Below are 26,630 nucleotides of genomic sequence, written 5' to 3' on the forward strand. Positions count from 1 at the left end.
GTTCAAAATTTCCCATTCCCCTGCGCCACCCTGTACTTAGTTGAATTGACAGCCTTGAGAATTGTACTATTTATCGAGTAATTGAATTCCAACAGATTTCTTTTGGAACTCGTGTGGATCATCTCACACTTTTCGTTATTTAGCGTCAACTGCCACCTGCCACACCACACAGCAATCTTTTCTAAATCGCTTTGCAACTGATACTGGTCTTTGGTTGACCTTACTAGATGGTAAATTACAGCATCATCTGCGAACAACCTAAGAGAACTGCTCGGATTGTCACCCAGGTCATTTATATAGATCACGAACAGCAGAGGTCCCAGGACGCTTCCCTGGGGAACACCTGATATCACTTCAGTTTTACTCGATGATTTGCCATCTATTACTACGAACTGCGACCTTCTGACAGGAAATCACGAATCCAGTCGCACAACTGAGATGATACCCCATAGGCCCGCAGCTTGATTAGAAGTCGCTTGTGAGGAACGGTGTCAAAAGCTTTCCGGAAATCTAAAAATATGAAATCAACTTGAGATCCCCTGTCGATAGCGGCCATTACTTCGTGCGAATAAAGAGCTAGCTGCGTTGCACAAGAATGATGTTTTCTGAAACCATGCTGATTACGTATCAATAGATCGTTCCCTTCGAGGTGATTCATAATGTTTGAATACAGTATATGCTCCAAAACCCTACTGCAAACCAACGTCAATGATATAGGTCTGTAGTTCAGTGGATTACTCCTACTACCCTTCTTAAACACTGGCGTGACCTGCGCAATTTTCCAATCTGTAGGTACAGATCTATCGGTGAGCGAGCGATTGTATATGATTGCTAAGTAGGGAGCTATTGTATCAGCGTAATCTGAAAGGAACCTAATCGGTATACAATCTAGACCTGAAGACTTGCCCGTATCAAGCAATTTGAGTTGCTTCGCAACCCCTAAGGTATCTACTTCTAAGAAACTCATGGTAGCAGCTGTTCGTTTTTCGAATTCTGGAATATTCCATTCGTCTTCCCTGGTGAAGGAATTTCGGAAAACTGCGTTCAATAACTCTGCTTTAGCGGCACAGTCGTCGGTAACAGTACCATCGGTACTGCGCAGCGAAGGTATTGACTGCATCTTGCCGCTTGTGTACTTTACATATGACCAGAATTTCTTCGAATTTTCTACCAAATTTCGAGACAATGTTTCGTTGTGGAACCTATTAAAGGTATCTCGCATTGAAGTCCGTGCCAAATTTTGTGCGTCTGTAAATTTTAGCTAATCTTCCGGATTTCGCGTCCTTCTGAACTTCGCATGCTTTTTCCGTTGCCTCTGCAACAGCTTTCGGACCTGTTTTGTGTACCATGGGGGATCAGTTCCATCTCTTACCAATTTATGAGGTATGAATCTCTCAATTGCTGTTGCTACTATATCTTTGAATTTGAGCCACATCTCATCTACATTTGCACAGTCAGTTCGGAAGGAATGGAGATTGTCTCTTAGGAAGGCTTCTAGTCACACTTTATCCATTTTTTTAAATAAAATTATTTTGCGTTTGTTTCTGGTGGATTTGGAAGAAACAGTATTGAGCCTAGCTACAACGACCTTGTGATCACTAATCCCTGTATCAGTCATGATGCTCTCTATTATCTCTGGATTGTTTGTAGCTTAGAGGTCAAGTGTGTTTTTGCAACCATTTACAATTCGCGTGGGTTCGTGGACCAACTGCTCGAAATAATTTTCAGAGAAAGCATTTAGGACAATCTCGGAAGATGTTTTCTGCCTACCACCGGTTTTGAACAAGTATTTTTGCCAACGTATCGAGGGAAGGTTGAAGTCCCCACCAACTATAACCGTATGCGTGGGGTATTTATTTGTTACGAGACTCAAATTTTCTCTGAACTGTTCAGCAACTATATCATCAGAGTCTGAGGGTCGGTAGAAGGAGCCAATTATTAACTTAATTCGGCTGTTAATTATAACCTCCACCCATACCAATTCGCACGGAATATCTACTTCGACTTCACTACAAGATAAACCACTACTGACAGACACAAACACTCCACCACCAATTCTGCCTCATCTATCTTCCCTGAACACCGTCTGAGACTTCGTAAAAATTTCTGTAGAACTTATTTCAGGCTTTAGCCAGCTTTCTGTACCTATAACGATTTCAGCTTCTGTGCTTTCTATTAGCGCTTGAAGCTCAGGGACTTTCCCCGCACAACTACAACAATTTACAACTACAATTCCGACTGTTCCTTGATCCAAGCACGTCCTGTATTTGCCTTGCACCCTTTGAGATTGCAGCCCACCCCGTACTTCCCCCAAGGCCTTCTAACCTAAAAAACCGCCCAGTCCACGCCGCACAGCCTCTGCTACCCATGTAGCCGCCAGCTGAGTGTAGTGAACTCCTGACCTATTCAGCGGAACCCGAAACCCCACCACCCTATGGCACAAGTCAAGGAGTCTGACACAATATTTGTAAGAAAGTAGTAGTCCAGTCAAAAAAAGTTTGGGACAAGTATGTTGGCATTAGATAAAAGGTGAGATGGGGCTATCTCCAATAGGAATGCCCAGCATCTAAATGCTGAGCATGTACTGAAGCATGACTGACTCACTTGTTACATCATACAGGTCATCTGAATTACCCCACTTACTGCCATTTTAACACAACTATGGGAATGGGAACTGCCCCAAAAAATCCTTTCATCTTACAATGCATTAGGGGATTAATTTCCTCTGCAGTCTTCTAGGACATGTAGATTCAAATAAAAACTCAGATACAGAGACAAACTATTCCTGGAACAAACATCTGTGGTAATAATAAATCTGTCGAACTATCTGTCTCTTTTTCTTTGAACAGGCTAGTCTCCAAAACTACTACATGAATTTTTATTGAGTTTGCGCGAGTAACCTGAAAATAATTTGGTTCACCATATAGGTTTTATTTCATCAAAATCAAATCACAGAAATTTCATCAAAATCAGATCACAGAAAAATGATATCTATACATATTATAGAAATGTATGTATGTATGTATGTATGTATGTATGTATGTTTCCACATCTCCTCCGAAACCACTGGACCGATTTAAAACTAACTTGATATTTGTATCACTTACTGTCTATAAAGAATTGGTGTGGGGGTAAGAACCACCTACATATCAAAGGGGTGGGCATGGGAGTGAAAAAGAAGAATAGGCCAGATTTTATTCATCCAATATATAAGAACAAGAGCACTTAGTGACTTGCAATAAACTTTACACATAATTACAAACCTTTACAATATTTTTTCTCATTGACGCCCCCCCCCTTTTCACACACACACACACACACACACACACACACACACACACACACACACACAAGATGATGAAAGGAAAAATTGTATCTCTTACTATATTTTTACTGTTAATGTTAATTTATTACTTTTTTACTAGTAACTGTATCTGTGACATTTTGCTGACATCGTTCACATATACCACTGAATGTACCTGCAAAGTTATATCACTGCACAACACACAATTCAGGACATGTGACATCATAGTCACTGAGATGCATGAAAAACTGCCACATCACGCATTAGATTTAAATTTATTATTACTAACCACTGAACCGATGGGTTAAAAATTTCCACCTGAACCTCTGGATTGATTTAGCCAAACTTGGTACACATATCCAGAATGAGATTTTCACTCTGCAGTCGAGTGTGCACTGATATGAAACTTCCTGGCAGATTAAAACTGTATGCCGAACCGAGTCTTGAACTCAGGACCTCTGCCTTTTGCGGGCAAGTGCTCTAGTGTCTGAGCTACCCAAGCACGACTCATGCCCAATCCAAACAGCTTCACATCTGCCAGTACCTTGTCTCCTACACATATTACTTATTATATGAAAATACATTTAAAAACAAAGATGATGTGACTTACCATATGAAAGCGCTAGCAGGTCGATAGAAACACAAACAGACACATACATACACACAAAATTCTAGCTTTCGCAACCAATGGTTGCTTCGTCAGGAAAGAGGGAAGGAGAGGGAAAGACGAAAGGATGTGGGTTTTAAGGGAGAGGGTAAGGAGTCATTCCAATCCCGGGAGCGGAAAGACTTACCTTAGGGGGAAAAAAGGACAGGTATACACTCGCACACACACACATATCCATCCGCACATACACAGACACAAGCAGACATTATATGAAAAGAAATACTGTGGGATTGAGGACCAGAAATTACAATTGGGGTGGGAGTGGTAATGTGGAGAGAGAATGGGAGGAAATGGACAGACAGAGAGAGGGCAAGGAAGAAATGGACAGAGAGAGTGGGAGGTGGAAAAGGATTGGGAAAGGAAAGAGGAGGAGATGAACATACACTCTCACTGGTGTCCACCTGCTGTAGAATCCTATAATATATTCTGAGCAAAAACATAAAGATAATCTCAAATAGAATGACCTCTTCTTTGTCACCAGCATGGATTTCTGAAACAGTGTTCATGTGAAACCCAACTAATGCTTTTCTCACATGACATCCTGAAAGCCATGGATCAAGGCAATGAGGTGGATGTAGAATTTCTTGCTTTCTAAAAAAATCTGACTTGGAACCACATCAACAATTAATAATTAAAGTACGATTATATAGTGTAACAAACAAAATTTGTGATTATATGAGGATTTGTTGGCATGAAGCATGCAGCATGTTATCTTGGATGCAGGATTATTGACAGAAGTAGAAGTCATTTTAGACATACTCCAGGAGGTATGTTGGGACCACTGTTGTTCGTATTGTATATTGTGAAGAATGGAGCACGTGGACAAGAGCTCCTTCATTTATTCTGTTTTTGTGACATTACTGGATAGTCTCTGATGGTGTTAAAAAAGAAGAATCAAGAAGCCTTTGTTCTATTAGACAAGAAGTTCAGGTTTCTCTGCTTTAATGATGTACACAATTTATTCTTTCAGTAACTATTAATGTGTGTGACGTGACTTTTATTCAACTCCAGTAATGGTTGAGGGCCTGGAGATGCAAATAAAGAAAACAGAAATTGTGTCAGTGTCAATTAGTCAATCTAAAACTTGTATGTGTGGCAAGGACGAAATATTTGCCTACAATGGCTGATTATTTTTGTGTGATATGTTTGGAAAAAGTTAATTACCACTGAGCTGAGTTCATGAATCTTAAAGGAAAGAAAAAATGTTCACAAACTTCCAGGGTGCTTTCGCTGTACTAAAGCAAACATCACCTTTTAGGAACAGTAAGATGCTGGGTGAAATATACAGTGATTGTGGACAAAAATTGAGACTGACGAGGCAGAACCTGGCAATGGTGCATCTGATGCTGATATGGAGGCATATATGGCATATAAATGTAAGGTACAAGCAGAAGCTGTAGTTTTTATACGCGACAAGCAGCAAATACATACACAAAGTGAAGCAAATCCCAAAACAGTATGGGAAAAATTTCAAAAATTATATGCGCCAAAGGATAGTAAATTATGCACTGTGCAACTGAGACAGAAACTACATTTGCTAAAAATAGAGAATTTCAAAACAATGGAAAGTTATCTAGGACTGACAGAAAATCAAAACTGTTGTAGATCTGACGAACACTGGTGACAAAATTGAAGATGAATACTTAGCAATCACTATTATATGTGGACTTTAAGATGAGAGGGATACCATAGTTACAGTTTTGTGCAATTTGCGAGGCAATGATTTTAAGTGTGTTACAGTTAAAAGGCATATGCTTGCTGAAGGTGCTAGACATCATGAATATAATGAAGATGAACAATGTGCAATGGCCTTTAAAGCTACAACCACAAATCAAAGGTACCGAAGAACAACACTTATGTAATAACATGACAAAGGAAAGGAACATAGAAGGTTGAAAGAAGGAAGCAGGGTTGTGAAAGAGGGTTGGAAGATTATACAAATACTATTTCTAACTTCCCTCTACAATACCTAGGAGTAGGTTGGCCATTCCTTTTCCCAAAAGTCCCCTCCCCACTGTACTTCCCTGAAGCCTCTTTCTTTTCTTATTCTATCATTATTTTTATAGCCCCTTAGTAGGTCTTCTATTGCCTACTTTACTTCCATTACCTGCTTTATAAGGGTTTAACACAATACAAATTTTAATCAAATATCGTCAGATGGCCTGCACAAAGCTAGCTAAAATTCTCTTCTGCCTGGCTAGTGCTGTGGGACATTGCTCATTAATTCAGGTATGATCTTGTAATGGAAACACTCTACATGTTTCACTTTCAGGTCACGTTATAAATCTGTTTTGTTTTAGGAGTTTTAGCAATGCTGGGTACTGATAACAGAAACACGTAATTAACTTCAAACTCTGCAAACAGGAAGAGCAACACTAAAAAGGAAAAAGAGATAGACAAAAACATGTCATGGCAAAAGCGAGTCATATTTTGTAGCAAATATGAAAAAATAAGCAATAGTTATACAACTGCAAATTTTTATTCTCAAAACCTTTCTTGAATAAAATTTCCAAAGCAGCCTTCCCATGCCCCTCACATTTTACCATTTTTTTTTCTTTCTACATAGGAGCCTTTCATACTAAAATCTGACAGACACACATAATTCTGCTGAGTATTGTTGGCTATTAAAGAGAAATCACTTTCAAAAACAGTAAAAAATAAAATAAGCAAATGAGTTCATAGTTAAGAAGTTCTTAAAAGCAGCATGTCTTACTTCTGATTCTGTAAATTGGGACGGAGCATTGCCACCAGAAAAGTCTCTCCACTTAACACACCGTTTCTGGCTTGTCATTCTTAGCTGCAACCAACTGCCTGGTGATGGGACGATAGACGCTTTGATCTTCGCAGCGGGTGATTCTCTGTCATTTTGAAGACCAGCACTTTCATTCAGATTTGTATTAGACTTGCAATGCTTTTTGTGCATCTTGTTTTCTTTAACAGAGCTGCATCTCTTCTGTCTCCCATTTATCTGTTCATGCAAGAAAGACGACACACTGAAGTACAACTGACAGGCAAGCATTTTTATTACATAAAGAGTATCATATATACTTAGAGTGTATAATCAAAACTAAGTATAAGATTTAAGCATCATTTAGTATATCCACTTTCCTTACAAAGAAGAAACCTGTCAATTGAAATTATTATTATATTAGTTTCAAGTGCAGACAAAATGCTATATATTCTGGTTTGCGTGCAAAAAAAGGCCTTTGTATTACTGTCGAACACCACAAAACTCTGTGACTAATGAAGCCACATAAATAATGGACAACAGAAATGTTGACTCCTCTAGCATATTCCTTGCCCACTTTCCAACTGTGTTTTGTGTGTATCAGATCATACAGCTACCTGTGTCTACTCAGTTCTGATTTCCGTTCGCACCTTAGACAATTGTTTTCTGGCTACTTGTGGTATATTGTTTCAAACAGAGGCTTGGTTAGTTTGCATTTTTGAAGCATTAGGCTTAATTTATATCAACCTGGGGCAATGTGTGTGTATATTATTGATTCTCAGGAACCACAAAGGTGTCTTTGAATGTATACAATACACAGTGTTGAGACCACAACTCAAAAACGGCAATAAGTACAGGATTTATGCATTCCACGCCCCATGTACTCAACTACAAGAAGATGGACTGCAATTCAATCTGATGAAAGCAATTTTTTTGAATGTCCATCAAGAATCTTCTGTTCACTAGATTGATGACCACATAAAGCCCACCCTGCAACATCTGCTGAAATCGACTGTCTGGCAAAACCTTAAAGAGTTGTGGTTGTTTGGGGAGGAGGTGCTTCATCTTCAGACAGAAGATTGAGTTTTCAGATCCTCTAATTACACTGCAGTAAAAGGAGCACAATTCAAATGGATTCCATAGTGCAATAGAGAGAAACACTAAACTATGGTCTTGGTATCACATCTCAACATAGCATTGGTGTGTCACTTTCATATCAAGATACTAATGGAACACTGCACCTTATCCCACTTGCATACAACATTCAGGACATTGCACCTATCAATTACTCAGAAATTGAAGAAAAGACCTTAGCTATTATTTATGTGATTCACACATATAAAATTTTATTCTACAGCTGCAAGCTCCAGACCTTTAAGTTTCTTTATCTCTTACAATAATCAAACTTGGTAATCATCCCAGGCTAATTAAAAGCAACAAAAAATTACTCATATAACGGAACTGTACATGCTGCAGTCATCACAGACGACTACTGCAGCAGCAACACCACAGACAGACCAGCAATGCGGGTTGCCAACTCTGCTGCGAAGTCTGGTTGACGCAAGAATGTTTACAAGCAAGTACCACAGTTGACAACAAACACACAGGTGTGGCCAACGTCCGTCAGAGGGCATCAACCAGCAGCAGACGAAGGGGGCATGATGATCAATGAACTATTTCCCGGCAATCACGTGTGCAAATAGTCCTGGAAATATCTTTCTGCCTGTGGCTAGATAAGCTGGTGCCCTGCCATTCAGCAGGCAGTTCTCGACTCGCCAAGTGCAGGAAAGATAGGAATTAGTTGTTATTTGCTTGATCTGCAGAAGGGATCCTTATTATTTTGGTTTTGAAGGGTGTGTTACTGTTGGTGGTTTATTTTAGTTTGCTTAATAATAATAATAATAATAATAATAATAATAAAAGAGTTGGTTCTTGCTCTGTAGATTTAGCAATATGCAACCAGCTGCAAGGGCAAGTTACATTTCCCATTTCCTAATGAGTCTTCTTATAAAGTTCACGACTCCAGTGACTAATTCAACAGTGTTGTTTAATAATGTTAAGTATCTTTGTCCATCTACATACATTGCATTACATTTATTAACTGTAGCTCATTGTTATCTCTTAATGGTCAATATGAGTGCACTTTTCCTCACTAATAAAAAAAAATTAAAAAAATGTTCTCTCTTTTTGGAGCAAGAGTGCCATTTGTTTGAGAAAAAAATTCAAGAGGTTTCAGTAGAGGCCACTGTTCTACCCCATCCCCTCCTCCCCGTCCCAACCTTCTTTCAGCTGACTTCGATCTTCATTTACAGAAAGCAATCTGCTTACAGACTAATGAGGAATGAGGAGGAATGTTGCATGCCCCTAAGTAGTCCTCATTCTGACAACTCATGACATACAGAGCACAGACATGGACCTGTGTTACTCTCTTACACTAGGTCATGAAGTTCATCAAACACAGTTGGCACTACTTTCTTGAGCACAATCAACCCACACCAGAGCAAACATTTTGCCCTCCAAAAGCAACTAACTTCAGTACACAGACTCCTCTTCCTAAGCATGAAGATCACTAAGAGGTTGTTGCTATGATCTGCTTACATGTATTCCAGCTGATATTCACAGCAGGCACAGTGATAACTAGCCTGAAAGTTCTGGCCAGGCACCATCCTCACTGGCCGAACATAGATGCCACACTGTATTAGTATTACTATTAATAATTTATTTTTTCAATTAGCATTCTGCAATGACGTTCAATTTGTCAGCCTAATACAAAGAAACAACGTAAGTGTTTAATAATGAGCGGAAGGGGCTGCAAATAGCTACATGACCAGAAGGCACAACACTACTGTCACAGAAGGAGGTCACATAGAGACAGATACTGCCAATTTTTATGTGCTCTTTCGACACTCATTCTCTTGCTGTGGATGGTACATGGTTCCAATGCTGACTTGTCGGGCACTGAACTATATCTCCGACATTGACCATCGTAGCACAGCAGGCGTACATGATGGGGCAGTCACTCTGTATCCACTATCACGTGAAATATCACATCCAAGTGACCATGCAAGATAGCTGTGCGCACGCCTCCCAGCACCACCTGTCATGCACTATCTACATATGCGATCGCCACCTGGTGATTGCAATAAGTCTATTCTGATTTATTGCTCCACTCATTACGCTATCTAAAACTGTACTGTACCCGTCTTACTACATGGCGTACCAACCTGTTGATAACTTGTTCTACGAGATCATTAAATATACTTGCTCCGGACATGTTTTCATGTGTTTTTTGCTTATGCATCATGCACAACAGACAACCGTGATGTGTGTGTTGATGGACATCATGCAAAAGCAATTTTTCCATTAGTAGTTAGAGGGACAGAAATATCAGAACACTTTGTTGTTCACAATGCTCTCCCAGCAGTTGGCTATGAATCTGCCACCATTCCTGCCTTACAATGAGATGGTAGAAAGTGGGAGGCATACGAGAAGGCCTCCAACAGCACTTTGCCACATTCCACATAATGCATCCAGCCATGGTCTTATCACTTTTTCTGTGTGGATATCACCCAGTACTTACCAACTTATGTGGAAACTGGTCCCTCTCACGAGACTGCCGCACCCGACCTTCAACGAAATGTGTGCTTTGTTAACCACTTACTTTCACCGATACTGCAACATCACTGCGTCGTGTGAGGAATTTTATCAGTCATACCACACGTGGGTAGCAGAACTCAAGGGATTTAGTAGGAAATGCTGTTTTGTGACACAAGTAAATAAGGAATTGTATCAAGAGGAGGTGATTAGGGATGCGATCATCTGAGCAGATCTGGACAAGGAGGCGTGTCAGAAAGCTCTACAATTTTAGGATCTTAATTTGGAGAACATTTTAAAATGGGCCCAATCCTTCAGTTTCCCCTCCCACAGGCTGTTGAGTGAGGTGGTATCTGTCGTGTCAGACACAGGAGAGGCATCCAGCTTTGTCAACACAGTGTATGCAGCAATAGTTGAGCATTTTAAAATGGGCCCAATCCTTCAATTTCCCCACCCACAGGCTGTTGAGTGAGGTGGTATCTGTCGTGTCAGACACAGGAGAGGCATCCAGCTTTGTCAACACAGTGTATGCAGCAATAGTTGAGCATGTGCGCGCCCACACACACACACACACACACACACACACACACACACACACACACAGAGAGAGAGTCGCACTTCAGCTTTGACTCATACACAAGGAAAGAAGTCTTGGCCCCACGCCCAGCACTTGTAACCACACACGTCGCACTTCAGCTTTGACTCATAAACAAGGAAAGAAGTCTTGGCCCCACGCCCAGCGCATGTTTCCGTCATGCCTGGACTGTTTCATAATACAAGTCACAGAAGAGTGCCCCAACAGGTGGGCAGAGTGCGAGGTATCCCAGAAGGGAGGACATCTCCTTTCGTCTGCCACTCTCTGGACAAAAAATATTCGCCTCAACAGGAGTTAATGGACATTAAGATGTTTTCATCAGAATCTCCCACCACTGTCCTGTCACCTAAGAAACTGTTCATCACTCCCAACTTGCACAATAAACAAGTTCAGCTACACGTTGATACTGGTGCCTCTGTGTCCCCATTAAACACTCAAATTTTTCTCCAACTGAGAGCACCGCCCCTTTAATCCACAACTCACAGCTTGGTGGGAAATAACAAACAAAACATTGTTCTCAAAGGACAAATCACAATCATGCCGACGTACAAAAATGCCGTACAACAAACATTTCACCTTCCTTCTTGTTCACAGCATGAATACAGAGAATCTATTCAGCCTTGCAGCTTTTTCAACTTTTGGATTTCGTCATCAATGAATTGGTCTACATGGTTCAGAGCAAATACAGTTTTAGGAATTGGAAACCTAAGTAAGAAGTTGTCTGCCATTTTCTCTGGATCTGGATAAAGCAACGAACTTTACAGTGCACATTACATTAAAGAAGTTGGTGCGTTTTTGCTTCCTCCATGCACAGCTCATGCCCCTCTCACTGTAGGATGCCACCCAGGAAGAACTAAATAGATTGACAACCTTGACCACTGCTGAAACTGTCTCAGCAATTGAATGGATGGTACCGTTGGTTATAGAAATAAAAAACTGTCAGGAAAACTGTGCTTGTGTGGATACTTTAAGCTTACTGTCAATTCCCAGACACTGATACATATCCTATTCCAAAACCAGACATGCTTTTCTCTGCAGTCAGCTGGAGGCTAGCATTTTTCAAAGGCTGATCTTTCTGAAGCTTGTTTACAACTGCTCCTGGACGAGGAATTGCAGAAGGTTCTGGTGACCAACATGCTGCACGAATTCGGGTTGGTCACTGCCCCAGCCATCTTCCAAAGGTTACCCAAGCAACTGCTGCAGCATGTAAGGGCTGCATAAATTACATAGGTGGCAATGTGGTGACAGGGCCACAATGAGAGAACACTTAGAGAACTTGTGGCAGCTGTTCACACCCTCCAGTCTGCAGGCCACAAATGTAATTTCAGAAAATATCTTCTTCTTCTTTTCAACAGTTGATGGAATAGCTGGGACACATCATCACTTGTGATGATATTAAGCCCTCACATAAGGTATTTGAAGCCATCATCGCACTCCTCCCCCCACCCCCCCACCCCCCACACACACCACGAATTTAACGGAGCTCCAGTCCTCCTTGGGGAAGGTGACATATTGCGGGAATTTTATCCCGGGTGTGGCATTGCTTGTGCACCTGCTCAACTACCTGTGGAAGAAGGGCGTGCCCTTTGTATGGTCACAGGTATGTGAACAGGTGTCAAGGGTATGATGCAGGTCCTCTTATTGACACCGTGTCTTGCCACATTTCAATTGAGTAAACAGCTAATGGTGGCAGTGGACACATCTGAACAGAGCATGGGGGCCATCCTGCGACGGAGAGAATCAGAGGGCTCTGATTATCAAATTGCATTTGTGTCAAAGACACTAAATGCCACAAAGAAGCAGCATTCAAAATTTTAAAAAGAGGTCCTTGTGATCATCTTCGGGCTGAAGATTCCACATATTTCTATATGGAACAAATTTTAACCTTATTACAGATCATAAACTGTTCATCTCCGTCATCAGTCCCACAACAAAGCAACCTGAGATGACTACCCCCTGACTCCACAGCTGGGCACTCTTTCTCAGTAGGTACAATTATGAAATTCACTTCCACAATATCACTCAACACACCAATGTGGACACTTTGTCCTGTCCCCTCAACTGACCCCGCTACAAGTTCGATCAAGATGAGATCTCTCGTACTCCCAGTTGGATGAAGAGGCTCAGCAGGCAGTGCATGCTTTTTCCAATAACAGGGGACCAATGGCTGTGGCCATGCCCCTTTTTCAATAACAGGGACCCTTGGGGCTGTGGCCATGACCAAGGACACCACCTTATAACACGTATGACAGTATGTAGAACAGGGCTGGTTGGACCACAATCCTGACTCCAACCCATTGCAGCATTACTTCCACCTCCACCACCGGTTAATCCTGGTGGATGGAGTTATCCTACTAACTGCAGATCAAATGTTTCTCTGGATAGTCCCACTGGAGCCCCTGTGTCTGACAATCTTAGGGCTCTTGCACCAAGGTCACTGGGGAATCGCACGAACTACATCGCTCACCCCACACCATGTGTACTGACCAGGCAAAGACCAGCAGCTTGAACATTTTGTCCACAAGTGTCACGAGTGTGAACAACAGCAAGTGGCTCCCTCTGGTTTTCTCATCCTGCTCGACACCCTCGAGCCCATGGAAACAGGTTTATATCGATTTCATGGCCATCTATCTGGATACTGGCTGATTGTCCTGAATGTGTACTACAAACTTCCACACATTGTCAACTGTTGATCCACGACTGCAGAGGCTATGGTTGCAGCACTCTGCAGAATTTTCATTATTGAAGGTCTTCCTCTCACACTGGTGTCAGACAACGGACCACAGTTTTGCTCTAAGGTTTTCGGCGAGTTCTGCTACAGAAACGGGGTTCACCACATGCTGCCCCCCCCCCTCCCCCCCCCCCCCCCCTCTGCCCTCTCTCCAACCAAAGGGTGAGACCGAAAGGCTCTTGCAAACATTTAAAGCTCGAATGAAGAAATATGTGGTCAGTATTCTTAAGAATGAAGTGATAACCCTTTTTTGAGTTCATACAGGTCAATGCCCATAGGGGAGAAGTGTCCACTGGATCTCCACCATGGCACTCAGCCCCATATACTCTTTCATCTGATGCTGGCAACAATCTGGGGCATTCTGTCACACTATCTCCATGGTTGCAGCAGGACATCTATGTGTGGCTTTGGATGACAGTACAAGTGGATTCTGGCAGTCAACTGGCAGCAGTGGGGATGCTGCATGTTCATGATGGCCTCGGGGAGTGACACGCCTTCAAAATCAGCCCTACCTGCAGCAGAGGATGCAACTGCTGCCACCTCTAGGCTCTGCAGCAGTCACACATCATGACAATGCCTTCTTTTGTTTCTCTTCCATTGACACCTCATCTATATCCCCTCTTCCTCCTCCCACACTGTTGTTGCCCTCTGGCTTGCAGCACTATTTACAAAACTTTCCTCCGCCCCAATCTCTCTCTGTTTTTAGGCAGCCCAAGATGGATCGGATGTTGGAAGGAGATTAGGCTGCAGTGTCAGAGCCACCAGTGTGCCTCATCCAATGCTGCTGCTTTCCATGCCACAACCTGACATGGATAGGGCATAGCCTCCACTACCAGTGCTGGAGCCTCCACTACTCCAACTGCACTGCCAAGCGGGGGGCTTCTAGCCATATGCTCCCATCCCCACTGGCCAGGAACCTGTGATGCTGGAGGGGCTATCTGACACCCTTCTGAAGATATTGGTCCAGTTGAGAGTGCTGCCTGGGCACCTGGCTGGGCAGTGGTCACCTTGCTGAAATGCAGATCACCGCTTCCCATGAAAGAAGGGATGTTACCACCCACTCGGCTACCACCTAGTCATCAGGCATCAGCCGACACTTCCTACATCAGCCATCATCGCACTGCAGACATATATGATGTGACAGTCATGCTGCATCCACTATCGCCTCACGTGGCTGCCAGGAGTTGACACCACAGCCGAGCAACCACAAATGACAGCTGCACAAGTGAATCCTAGTGCCATCTGCCACATTCTGCCTATGTATGTGATTGCTACCCAGCAGTAGCACTCACAAGGGATGTCCCTTGACTTCAACAGGAATTTGTGTTTAAACATTTGTACACAGACTCATCACCTCACATTTCTAACCACCCCTGCAATTGCGTGTGATTTTGTTGGTCTCGGTTTGACCACCTCTACATCTACATCTCCATCAATACTCCGCAAGCCATCTGACATTGTGCCATGGTGAATACTTCTGGCTCTACTAACAACCTCCCCTCCCCCTCTTTTCCCTGCTCAACACACACAAGACAGTGCTTGCAGCCTTGGATGTGGAGAGGGTGTTAATACACCAGTCAGTCAGTTACATCAGCAAGTAGCTGACATATTTAGTATATATGTGGCTGTAATGTCATACATATACAGAAAAAATGAACGAAGTCATTAATACCTGTAATGTTTTAAACAGTGTGGAATCCAAATTAAGAAGGCACTGTCCAATAGAAAATGGTGTAGGAGCAGATGATGACACTTTTGCTACATTTCTGGTGGATTTGATGATTCAGAAACATGAATATTCATTTGACTGCTCAAATAAAGTTACACTGGTTAGTATAGTGGATGCCAATTAATAGTGTTCAAGATTGTAGTGGCAGTGGTGGAAACAGTACTCTTCAAAGAGAAGCTAGCAGTTCTGTTGACTACAAACCTTCACCAGAAAAAAATTTCAGTACTGTTAGTACTTCAACAAAATTCTGGAAGAACATCTTTAATGTTTTTATGATGATTATCATACATGTCCATGTAAAGTTGTGATCTATAGCTTGTTATGGATGAGACTCCATATACAACAAGCACATTGAACATCATCAAAGTAATATTTGATTACACAGAGAGGAAAAAGAAGTAATGAATATCTACTTCAAGAAACAAGGCAATCAGAGAACTGGAGATTAAACAACACTTTATATCCCAATCTGACAGCAAGGAATGAAGGAAAAAGTATCCAATACTTGTATGTGAAATTTTGGGCAATGTAAGAAGCAAGAGAAACTGAAAACACAAAGTCTAAATGTCCTTCAGATTTCATAGCATGCTTCAAGAATGAATACAGACTTGGTATAGACACATCACTGCTTTCTTGACAGTCACAGATGTACTGGAACACCAAGCTATTCGCCATTTTGGAGGCCATTTTGCCGTAGAAGTAACCAGAAAACTTCAAGTTTTCAGATACAGGACAGTGTTTTGAACACTGATCAAAGTGGATTTAATTATGAACTAACTTATGGTGCAACACTATCTACAATACGAAAGGGGAAAAATCAACAGTTGTCTTGGACCAGTCTGAACACAATATAACTCAGTTATACAATAGATGTGACTCTCAGTGAGTGAACACCTAACAAAAAACCTGTATATTTGTCCCCCCCCCCCCCCAAAAAAAAAAAAAAAAAATAATAAAAATAAAAACAACTACTTTTGGCCTCAAATTTAAAATGGTTATTGAAGACAATTTTCCACCAAACATCAAACATTCATTTGGAGGCTAGCACAAGTGGGATAATGTCAAAGGACCATTTAACATCATGAATGTTGTTAATGGCAATGTCACAAATAACAAATAACCTTAAGTGTATACTACTTTGTGATTGATGGACTGCTCACAAGGACACAACAATACTAAATGATTTATTTGCAGGTTAAGGCACTGAACACGTGATCATTTCGTCAAAATCAACAAAATATACACAGCCTTTGGAAGTATATTTCTCTTGGCAATAAAAATATGTGCAAGAAGGATAACAGACTCTATAAGAACCCTCTGCAGAGACTTCAATACTAAACTTTCTTAATGGATGGATTGACATTAGTGTTTAACACCCTGTCGACGATGAGGCCATTAGAGATGGAGCACAATTGCAGATAAGGGAAGGATGGGGAGGGAAAATGGCAGTGCCCTTTCTCAAAGGAACAATCCTGGCATTTGTTAGAAGTGATTTACGGAAATTGCAGAAAACCTAAATCACAATGACCGGAAGCGGGTTTGAACCATCATCCTCCCAAATGCGTGTACAGCGTGCAGTATGCCACCTCGCTCCGTCATTCTATCATTCATGCACCAATGTATCAGCCCACGCTTCAATACCCCAGCACATGTTGCTGAATTCAAGAACTTGATTCAAGTGGCATTTGGTTTTGCACCTCAAGACTGTTATTCTGAGGATTGTCCAGATCTGAGGATTGTCCAGATATTCCTTTCATCAAATGTGCATATTGTTTCATGCATTTTGTTGAGGAACAAACATACATTTTAAAGTCTGATAGTGGGCAAACTAAGAGTAACACAATAGAATGCTTTCACCATCCTAATCACAGTGGTATGTAAAGCTTCCACGTACAGCTGGAACCCTAAATTCCTGTTCCACAACAGATTTCCTTACGTGAAGTACTTGGGAAAGCATAGAACAACATAATGTGGCTTCAGATATTGTGTAATTGTTTTGTGGAAGCTGTAAAGATGCATCTTATTTGTTTGCAATGACTGACGCTGTACATTTCATTGTGACCACCAGGAAACATAATTTTGGAAGAACTAATGAAGTCATACCATTTCCTTTGGAGATTAAGAATTGTTTTAATCTTTTTTTTGTTCCTCTGTACTTAAATTTGTAGGCTATTTACTGAGGCACTATTCAAGCTTAAGTCATCTGAAGCTGACAAGAAAAAGTGGGAATGAGGTGCTGTACTTTGGACTGAAAAACCTTCCTTATATAGTCGACCATTGTTCAAGTATCTCTCAATATTAGGATGTTCAGACTACTTTCAGTACGTGACAAACCTTTATTCAGCACTTGATTTTTGGCTGCTGTGCTGTTTAACTACCCACGTTGTCATATTGTCCAAGCAACAGGAGGGTCACCATGTAGCTTTAGCTTGGATTGAAGTAAGGCTAATCCGAAAACACTACATTTACCACTTGACACTGATAGCATTCACATGCCTCTGTCTGACTGTGGGATTCGTGGTTCCTCCATCACGTAAACAACCAGATGCATGCCACTATTCAAGACCCACACAAGATAGTATCAACTACTGATGCAGACAAACCATGTCTCCTGCAGTGCTTCAGCATTTGCAGATGAAAGCAAGCAGTACATTATAGCCAAGCAGTGAAGATGGTATCATCCCTCATGTGATTGCAATGTGAGATTCGGTACCCATTCGTCACTGCGTACAGCTCTCTTCTGTGCACTTCTTCCATAGATACCTCCCTATTGTAAAAGTACTGACTTCCATGTGTCTACTTCATTTTATGAAGACCAACTCAACCTGAAATGACATTATCACTTAAAGTCACACAAGAGAAGACAGTGCTGGGACTAGATATATACTGTCTCCCTTTTATTCTTAGTCAATTATTGGTGAGGCACTGTTCTATAAAACTAGAGATTTTGTCTTTGTTTTCAACTGTCTTTCTACATGTTGAGATTTTCATTTGTGCATCAATGACTGCAAAACAAAGACCAATCTGTGTCACTCATTCACGAACTTTTTTTTCCCCGAGGTAAACGAGTGTGTTTTCTTCAAATGTAGTAAATCTTGCCACCACAAATTAAAACCTTACGACTGACAGAAACACAGTAGGAATTCACTTATGCAGCACTGCTGTTTCTTTCACAAATCACAGTAATCAAACAAAGATGAAAGTTGTCAAAACAAGTAAAACAAAAAGGATACTGGTAGAGCAATAATTACTGCTCTCAATAAGAAGAATTTGGCATATTACAATAACACGACAGTAGATGCAAAAATATGGAAATAACATATACTAACCATTTCCATATACAGGTGTGAAATAAAATCAAAGCAATAACCAAAACTAAACAGACAATTATTAAAAATTCTATGTTATAAAATATGTAACGAAGATTACGAGGGCTGATAAAAAGGGTAAAACAGAGATTGGGAGAAGAGACAGAGGGAACAGGCACAAGGTGTCACTGCAAAAACTTAATGTGTTTAATGAACCTTAGAAGTTCATACTGCAAAAGGGTAAAAACTATTAATGTATTTGCAGAAATCTTACCTCCGGTATGAATGGTGGTATATTATTCTTCTTATCTTCAGATTGTGATTGGTCACATACCTTCTTCACTGATGCTGTGACACTTTCAGCTCTCTTTGCTGAAGTGTTCTTGCGTACAAGCACTTTATTTGATCGGTTGCATTTGTTCCTTGAGCCAATAACTGGACTTCCTGGTTCTCTGTCCGTACTGGTGGTACTTCCCATAGTAACAGACAAATCTGGAGAGCAGCTGCTTTCTGTTAACACAGAGAAACATGAGGAATCTGATTCTTCTAATTCTTTCTTAAAGTCATCATCTAAAAGAAGGGCTGCTGTACTTTCTGAAACTTCCTGTGTCAAAGTGGTTTCATGCTTTTGGATTCTCAGTTTAGTAGCTACATTAATCCTCACATTGTGCTGCAACGTATTTTCTGCAAGAGCATTACCATGTGGCTTGTTTGAAGTGCCAGAAACATAGTTTTTTCTATCTAAAACTGACATTACTGTTTCTTTGGAGCTAGTAGCAATAGGCTTCCGATATGCTGTCTGAAGATGAGTTTCCATACCTACAAATTCATTCTGGAGACAATCAGAGTTTGTAATACAGGCTTTTTTCATACATGATGGGGAACTGTCTACATCCCTTGAAACCAAAGATGAATTTTCCTCATTATCTGTTACGTCGGCAAAAAGAGTTCTTACTTTCATCAAACTCTCTTCAGAGATCTCCACTTTTTTACCACAACCTGTGACAAAACCACCATACATTTTCATCCTTTCATTACCTATAACATTTTGTTTCTTATCGACCAGCCTTACTTCATTTTCAGATTCTGAATCAGATATTTTCTTGCTTCCAGTAGTTCTGTCTGATAGTCGTTTTTTCACTATCTCATGTGATAATACATCTTTTTTCTTAAGAGACTGATTTCCAGTTGTTTCTTTTCCTTTCACATGCTCTACAGTCAGTGTATTCTCTAAGGCATTATCTGTTAACTCAGAAAACAGATTTCTGACTCTTACCAGACTTTCTTCCGAAATCTCCACCTTTTTACCACCAGCTGTAACAAAACCACTACATGTATTTAGTCTTTTGCAGTTGACAGAATTCTCTTCCTTGTTAAGTAGATTCACTTCATTTTCAAATTCTGTTTCAGATTTTTTCCTAGTTCCAGTACACCTGTCTGGTGATGAGTTTTTCACTTTCTCAAGGCATACTGCATCTTTCTTCTCGACACTGTATTTCTCAGTTGCTTCTTTTCCCTTCATATTCATTAATGTCAATGCAGTTTCTTGAACATTCTCTGTTATATCAGAAAACAGATTCTTGACTCTCACCAAACTTTCTTCTGAAACACTCACCTTTTTACCACCAGCTGTAACAAAACCACCACATATATTTAGTCTTTTGCAATTGGTAGAACTCTCTTCTGTGTCAAGCAGATTCACTTCATTTTCAAATTCTGCATCAGATATTTTCCTAGGTCCTGTATTCTTCTCCAATGATGAGTTTCTCACTTTCTCAGGGGATATTACATGTTTCTTCTTGACACACCATATCTCAGTAGCTTCTTTTTCCTTCACGTTCATTAAAGTCAACGTAGTTTCTTCAATATTGTCCGTTATATCAGAAAACAGATTCTTGACTCTCAGCAAACTTTCTTCTGAAACACCCACCTTTTTACCACCAGCTGTAAGAAAACCACCAAACATATTCAGTCTTTCACAATTTACAGAACTTTCTTTTCTGTCAAGCACCTTCACTTCATTTTCAAATTCTCTGTCAGATATTTTCCTGGTAGTTATATTCTTGTTCAGTGACAACTTTTCCCCTTTCTCAACAGACATCATATCTTTCTTCTTGGAAGAATACGCTTCATGTGCTTCTCTCACCTTCATATTCCTTACTGTAAAAGTATTATTTTCATTTTCTGTTATATCGGAAAAAACATTCGTGACTCTTGCCAAACTTTCTTCTGAAACATTAATTTTTTTTCCACTGGCAGTACACAAACCACCAAACATACTAAGTTTTTTGAAATTTACAGGATTTTTTTCCTTGTCAAGAATTTGAACTTCATTTTCAGATTCTGTGTCAGATATTTTCGTGATTTTCATTGCCCTCTCTTGTGATGATTTTGTCACTTTCCCAGAGGATACACGATCCCTTCCTTTATAAGTGTACATCTCAATTGCTTCTTTTGCCTTCAAATTCTCCACAGTCAATGTAGTTTCTTCAACATCTTCTGTTATATCAGAAAAAAGAGTTCTGACTCTTTTGAGACTTTCTTCTGTAACATCCACCTTTTTACCACCAGCTGTTAGAAAACCACCACATATATACAGACTTTTGCAATCCACAGAGCTTTCTTTTTTGTCAAGAATTTGAACTTCATTTTTAGATTTAATCTCATATATTTTCTCTATTTCCATATCCTTGTCTTGTGATAAATTTTGCACTTTTCCATGGAAGATTACATCTTGTCCCTTAAAAGCGGACTCACCAACTGTTTCTTTTTCCTCCATATTCCCTACAGTAAAAGTAGTTTCTTCGACATTTTCTGTTATATCAGAAAACAGATTTCGGACTTTCATTAGACTTTCATCAGAAACATCCACCTTTTTACCACCAGCTGTAAAAAAACCACTACACATTTTCAGTCTTTTGCACTGGACAAAATTTTCTTTATTGTCAAAAGTTTTAATTTCCTTTTCAGATTCTATGTTGGATGTTTGCTTGATTAATATTGTCTCATTTAACAATGCCTTTTCCACTTTATCTGACAATGTTACACAAATTTTCTTTGAAGAACACCTATCATCTGTTGTGATTCTATTTGCTTCCTTAGGAACAAAATTACTTGGTGCCTTCAATGTGTTCTTTACTTTTTGTGATGAAAGTTGTGAAATTTCAACATCTCTGCCACTAGCAGCAGCAAAATTGAATGTATCAGTTTTTTCAGGTGACGCATTTGTTCCCAGTTTTCTTTCTGTCACATACATAGTGTCCAATGTTTTCACAGATTCATCATGCACACTAATATTCCTCTCAACCAATGGTAGAATAGTTTCTGCATTTCGCTGAGATTTCTTGAACAGTTCAATCTCCTTTTTTCTCTGTGCCACAGCAGTGTGATTATGTCCCTCAGCAACAGTATCCATTACGTCATCAAACATTTCCTCTGCTTCGTTAAGGGATGCAAGAGATATTTCAAACGGTTTACTGGCAGCAGTCTGAAACCCACAACTGAAATAACTCTTGACTGCCTGCACTTGCACTGCAGAAATATCTTCTGAGCATTTCTCTGCTCCGAGATCAGTCTGTCCCACAGTTTCCGGTACAGTCAATTTATTCAAAGACTCAGACAAATTACGAACCATTAGTGACACTTTTCTTCCTCTCTTCCCTTCTTCCTTATGCTCTGCCAGAGCTTTCTTAATATGTTGCTTGTTTAACACAGTGCATTTGTTCTTTTCCTCATATATGGCAGAATCTTTCAAATCTCTTCTCCTCGCTTGCACAATGATGTTCTTGCAATCATCCTCATTCATCACAGAAATGTCTGACAGCATACTCTTTGCTCTGTCCAGAGAAGTAGCTGATACAGTAATATCTTTTCCAGCAGCTGTCATAAATCCTCTATTTAAATTACGCTCACTACCTAGACCTTTATAAAATTCAGCACTTGCATCTTCTGTCTGTATTCCGTGGCAATTATCTGGATACTTAGTACTAGCTTCCACCTTTAAGGACTTCCGTGACAAAGTGGCATCACTTTCAGCACAAGTCACGTAGGTAGATTCAAATTTAGTTTTAGTATTCTCTAACATACTTCCAGCTACATTACAAATGGTATCACATTCACTATTTAGCAAATTATTGTTGCCTTGAGTACCCAACAGAGCCTTCATAGTTTTATGTGAAGACCTCTTTTGTAGAGGGCTCTTAACATCAGTGGACATTATGTACTTGTGCTCATTATCCTCTTCATAAGCACTCTCTGTTGATCTTGACTCAATTACCTGTGCCAAAATATTTCCATCTTCTTGTTTATCATCAGTCACATTATTTGTAGAACTATTTATTTTAAATTTTACAGAATGTTTCTTTGTTCCATCCAGCTGCATTTGCAACATGCTGAGGTGTGAATCTGCTATATCACAAACATCCCTGGGGAATTCTGATGATACGGTATTATTTACTCTAACAAACTCTCGCTTTTTTAAGTGCTGCAATGTTTCACCACTGGAAGAAGAATCTGCAGCATTCTTCACTTTACTTTGAAACTGTCTTGTTATGTGCATAGCCTTTTCAGGCACTACACTACATCTTTGAAAGTTAGTCCGATTTCTGTTGGATGAGGAAACTGTATTTGTATTTGCTACACTGAACACATCACCGTCTTTAAGTAGAGTATCATCTCCTGTGGCTTCTAGCTCCATCATATTCTGAAACATATGCCTAGCTTTCTGCAAGGATTTTTCAGGGATTGTGAACTTTTTTCCACTTGCAGTGGAAAACCCAACCTGTAACGGTACTGAAACTGTATCACTGCTATTTACAAGATTTACTGATGTAATTCTGAAAGCTTCCAATTCTGAATTGTCACTTTTTACCCCATTTCCTTTGCAATTTTTTGTGTCATTATTCACTGACACTTTATGTTTTGTTTTATTTCCTTCTCTTATGGTAATTGTCTCTATCAAACTCTTTTGCGGTGTTGTACACATCACCTGCCCATCAGTTTGTTCAATATTCGGTTCAATAATATCTCTAAACAAATTGCAAGCTACATCCAGACTCTCTTTTGACATTTCAATTTTCTTTCCTTTGGCAGTTGTAAAAGACACTCCATAATCAGATGTGTCTAAAACCTTAATATTTAAAGTATCATTCTGAGCACACAACCCTTTTTCACCATTGTCCACTGAAGATAATGTAACAGTAGCTTGAGTCTGTAAAAATTCACCACTACTAGGAATTTTCTCATAATGCTTCCCATAGTTAAATGCTGATATTTTACACATTTCCTTCGAATTATCATTCAAAGAATTGCTGTCCACATGAGTTTTTGAGCTGTGAGATCCTGCATTGCAAATTGTAGGGGAGATCACCATATCATATTTCTTCTGGAATACTTGGGTCACGTTCCCCATATGAGATTCTTGGTGGCTAGACTCATTTTCACTAATACTGTTACTTTCTGATTTAATACTGAAGTGAATTGGTTCCCTTTTATTATATTCTGTGTAACATGCATGTTCAACACTATCTTCAGTCATATTTTTGAAGAGATACTGGGCAGAACCTATCAGACTACTCTCCTTTTCTGTTTCATCAGTGATCTTACATTCAACAGAATTTTTCTGCTCGCACCTGAGCAAAGCTTCTCCATTCGTTTGTTCCTTCTTACCGACAAGCTCTGTTGTCTTTTGAGTTGCAGCTGTAAAACTGCTATCAAAGATATGTTGATGTGACTCGAGGAAACTTGTTTCATTATATTCTTCAGCAGCAGGCCCCTCTGAACCAATTTCTTCAATTTCATGATAATTGAATTGACAGATTTTAGGAATTTTCTGTTTTACTTCAGGCTGTTTTATAATACAATTAGTTTTAGTATATCCTCTGTCCAAAGAAATATTTTCAGAAGCATCGAGCTCTTTTTTTGATTTCTTAGCCAGATTCCTTGAGCTTTCAATGCCTGTATCAGAATCAGGTCGGTTACGTTTCAGACTGCAATGACTTTGAGTCTTTAATTCTATAGGATTCTGTAGCAAATTTATTTCATTTTTATCCATATTACATAATTCTATTCTATTTTTGCCATCATTTAAATCATTTTCCTCTGTTCTAATATTTTCTTCATCAACACAATTTTCACCAGGAAGGGCATTTATATTTTCCAGCAAACTGGACGGGCATTTGTTTCCTGTATGCAAACTGTTCAAGTTCTGTGTATTACAAGGTCTGTCAGCTGTTCCAAGTATATCACACTTATTGTTGAATTCAGCAACTATTGTTTCAACATTATCAAAGACTACATTCAGCTGTGTGTCCGAGACGAATGGTTGCAGGTTATTAGAAACAGGCTTCTTGAACACATTTGGTACTTGCATACTTTTAACTTCCTCAATACATGTTCTCTTTGCAATACTCTGGTCTCCCAGAGTTCCATGACTACCGCTTTTCCTTTTTCTTCCATTAGCAATAGTATTATTTCCCAAAGTTTTAAGAAAAGCATTATCTGAATTACCTTTTGATTTTTCTTCTGAAGTGTTACATTTTTTCAGTGAGTTATAAGTGTTCGCAAAATTCCCGACAGCCGACTGTTGGCCTGCAGGAGTCAAATTCCACTCACTAAATGGTAGAAAATCGGTCTCTTTCCTAGAGATTTGCTCCAAATCTTTCTTTAAGGAAGTGCTGATATTTTCATTCTGAAAGCAGTTGATTGCTTCTAAAGCTTCAGCTGACTGTAGCATATTACTGAGAACAGTATCAACAGAAGGAAATTTTGTAATGTTTACAGTGTTACATGTTCCCAGTTCTGAAATATAAGCAAACTTCTTATTTCGCTTCAGACTGGACTTAACTGAAACTACACGATAACTCAGTGACTCTGTTTTATCTGGTATGACATTGTCACGTTCAACACAGTTATTTATTAAAGTACTATTGCACTGTGGAAGGTCTTTTTCATATTTTGAAAACTGTTCAGCTCTATTGGATGTCTGAGAAGGTACCTGAGGTTTACAAAGAAAGTCTAATTTTTCTTGAAATCCTGAGACAGAAGGATCATACTTCTGTCCCTTGTGAACATTAAGAAACTTAATTTTCTTTTTGTTTGCACAAACTTTTTTATTTCTTTCAGAGTGGATAGGAGTTGATGTTTTATTCACAACCATTCTACTGCTATTAGATGTAATGTTTTCAAATTCAATTGGTGATACACTCTGGGATCTATATGGCTCTTTTTTTTGTGATACAAAGTTATCAGAAATTTCACAGTTTTCAACTGGAGAGCAACAACCTGAAGCTAAGACTTCAGATGCCTGGCACACTTCTTCAAGAGTACTAAATGAAAAGTCATGTAAAAACTCCTGAGTTTTGTGTAACACTGGAGAAAAAAACGTGACACCATCTTTCTGTTGCTTCTTGTCTGCTTTTGCTTTAATAACAGGTGAAACAGGGCTTTCAAAAATAAAAGTGCCACTCAAATTTGGGCTTTTTGATAGCTCTTTAGACATATTTGCTGTGGGACCATCATCAGTTTCACTTTTATTCTGATCTTCATTAGCTGTAGTGTCACTCTCCCGGTCAGGGTAAATTTTGTTCCCTTTGCGAAAAAGTCTTTTAGCTTTCGGTCTAAACTTGGATAACTTCCCCAATTCATGGAAATGTTTATGGTCACCATTGGGCAATGGTGTTTCCGATAATGGGTCTGACTTCAAGCAAGTCTTCTGCCTAGAAACAGTTACTGGAGATACCAACAAATCAAGCACTTCCCTCACCAGATATGGCTCGTTTGCAGATGTGCTACAAGCAAGAGATATGTCTGAATACTTTTCTATACCAGTTAATACTGTTGTGTTTTGCAAAGTGTCATCTGAGGACAAAATCTCACTGGTACAAAATTCTTCATACGCTTTGCATAATTTTTTAGGTTTCACACTGTGAAGTACTTCACTGCATTCCATCAAAGACTCACTCAGGTTGTTTTGTG

At 39.8% G+C, this 26,630-nt stretch overlaps 1 protein-coding gene across 1 annotated transcript in view; it reads right to left on the reverse strand.

Annotated features, from left to right (window-relative positions):
* LOC124613364 (breast cancer type 2 susceptibility protein-like) overlaps positions 1–22,542 on the reverse strand; it is a 167,236-nt gene extending 144,694 nt beyond the window's left edge. Inside the window, exons 1-2 of the mRNA XM_047142063.1 lie at positions 18,931–22,542; positions 6,685–6,939 (exon numbers count right to left, since the gene is read on the reverse strand). Coding sequence (XP_046998019.1) covers positions 6,685–6,939; positions 18,931–22,542 — 3,867 coding nt within the window. The remainder of the gene's footprint in view (positions 1–6,684; positions 6,940–18,930) is intronic.
* Between the last annotated feature and the right edge of the window lie 4,088 nt (positions 22,543–26,630).

Source organism: Schistocerca americana, chromosome 4 (assembly GCF_021461395.2).
Source record: "Schistocerca americana isolate TAMUIC-IGC-003095 chromosome 4, iqSchAmer2.1, whole genome shotgun sequence".
NCBI classification, from domain to species: Eukaryota; Metazoa; Arthropoda; class Insecta; order Orthoptera; family Acrididae; genus Schistocerca; species Schistocerca americana.